General features: G+C 38.4%; 1 protein-coding gene across 1 annotated transcript in view; it reads right to left on the bottom strand.

The window, feature by feature from the left end:
- Window positions 1-768, bottom strand: part of abcb9 (ATP binding cassette subfamily B member 9) — a 14,763-nt gene that overhangs the window by 3,778 nt on the left and 10,217 nt on the right. The window contains exon 9 of the mRNA XM_015401025.1: window positions 29-202. Coding sequence (XP_015256511.1) covers window positions 29-202 — 174 coding nt within the window. The remainder of the gene's footprint in view (window positions 1-28; window positions 203-768) is intronic.

The following is a 768-nucleotide window of genomic DNA, read 5'->3' as shown; positions in this document are numbered from 1 at the left end:
CATTTAGGTTTAAACCATGGCGGCTCACCTTGGAGTGCAGATACTGGTGCTGAAACTCATGAACAGGCTTTCCATCCAGCAGCACCTGGCCTTGCTGAGGAAGGTAGAAATTTTCCAGCAGACTCACGCAGGAGCTTTTCCCGCTGCCGGACGGCCCCACCAAGGCGGTCACCTGCCGCGGCCGCAGAGTGAAGGACACTTCCTGCAACAAAGGAACGCATCCAGAATCCGACTTCTCCAAGTGACAAATAAATCAAACTATTAATAACAACAGACACAGCAGAGGGTTTAACTCTGAATAACTTCACTCTTATTGAACCGTTCACATCTTCCTTCAAACATCCCTTATTCTATAAACCTGGAAAAAAATATTTCACTGATGTTTTAAGCTGAAACTAATGATTATTTTGCAAATCGTAAACCCAAAACCCGGTTTTTCTTCCACTTTATAGAGACGTTTGTTTCTTTAATCACACTAAAGGTAGGGCTGCAACTAATGATTAATTTGTTAATCGATTGATTTTAATCTTAATCTATTAATCGATTAATTCAATGATTATTTATTTTGATTAATAGTCAGATAGCCAAAGGTTCCTTAAAGAATATTTAAGGAAACTAAACCTTTTCACTTGAGGCGTTCTGGATAGAGCAGATTGACACATGAAAAAGATTTTTTTATCTTAAATGCAAAATGTTTACATATTTTTTACCATCTTGGTATAATTACTGCTCTAAGTTGTGCTAAAGGCATGTTTTAGATCAGGGGTC

Source organism: Cyprinodon variegatus, unplaced genomic scaffold (assembly GCF_000732505.1).
Source record: "Cyprinodon variegatus isolate N-32 unplaced genomic scaffold, C_variegatus-1.0 Scaffold1174, whole genome shotgun sequence".
Lineage (NCBI taxonomy): Eukaryota > Metazoa > Chordata > Actinopteri > Cyprinodontiformes > Cyprinodontidae > Cyprinodon > Cyprinodon variegatus.
Note: the sequence above shows the minus strand (reverse complement) of the source record. Positions and strands in the feature narration are given on the sequence as shown.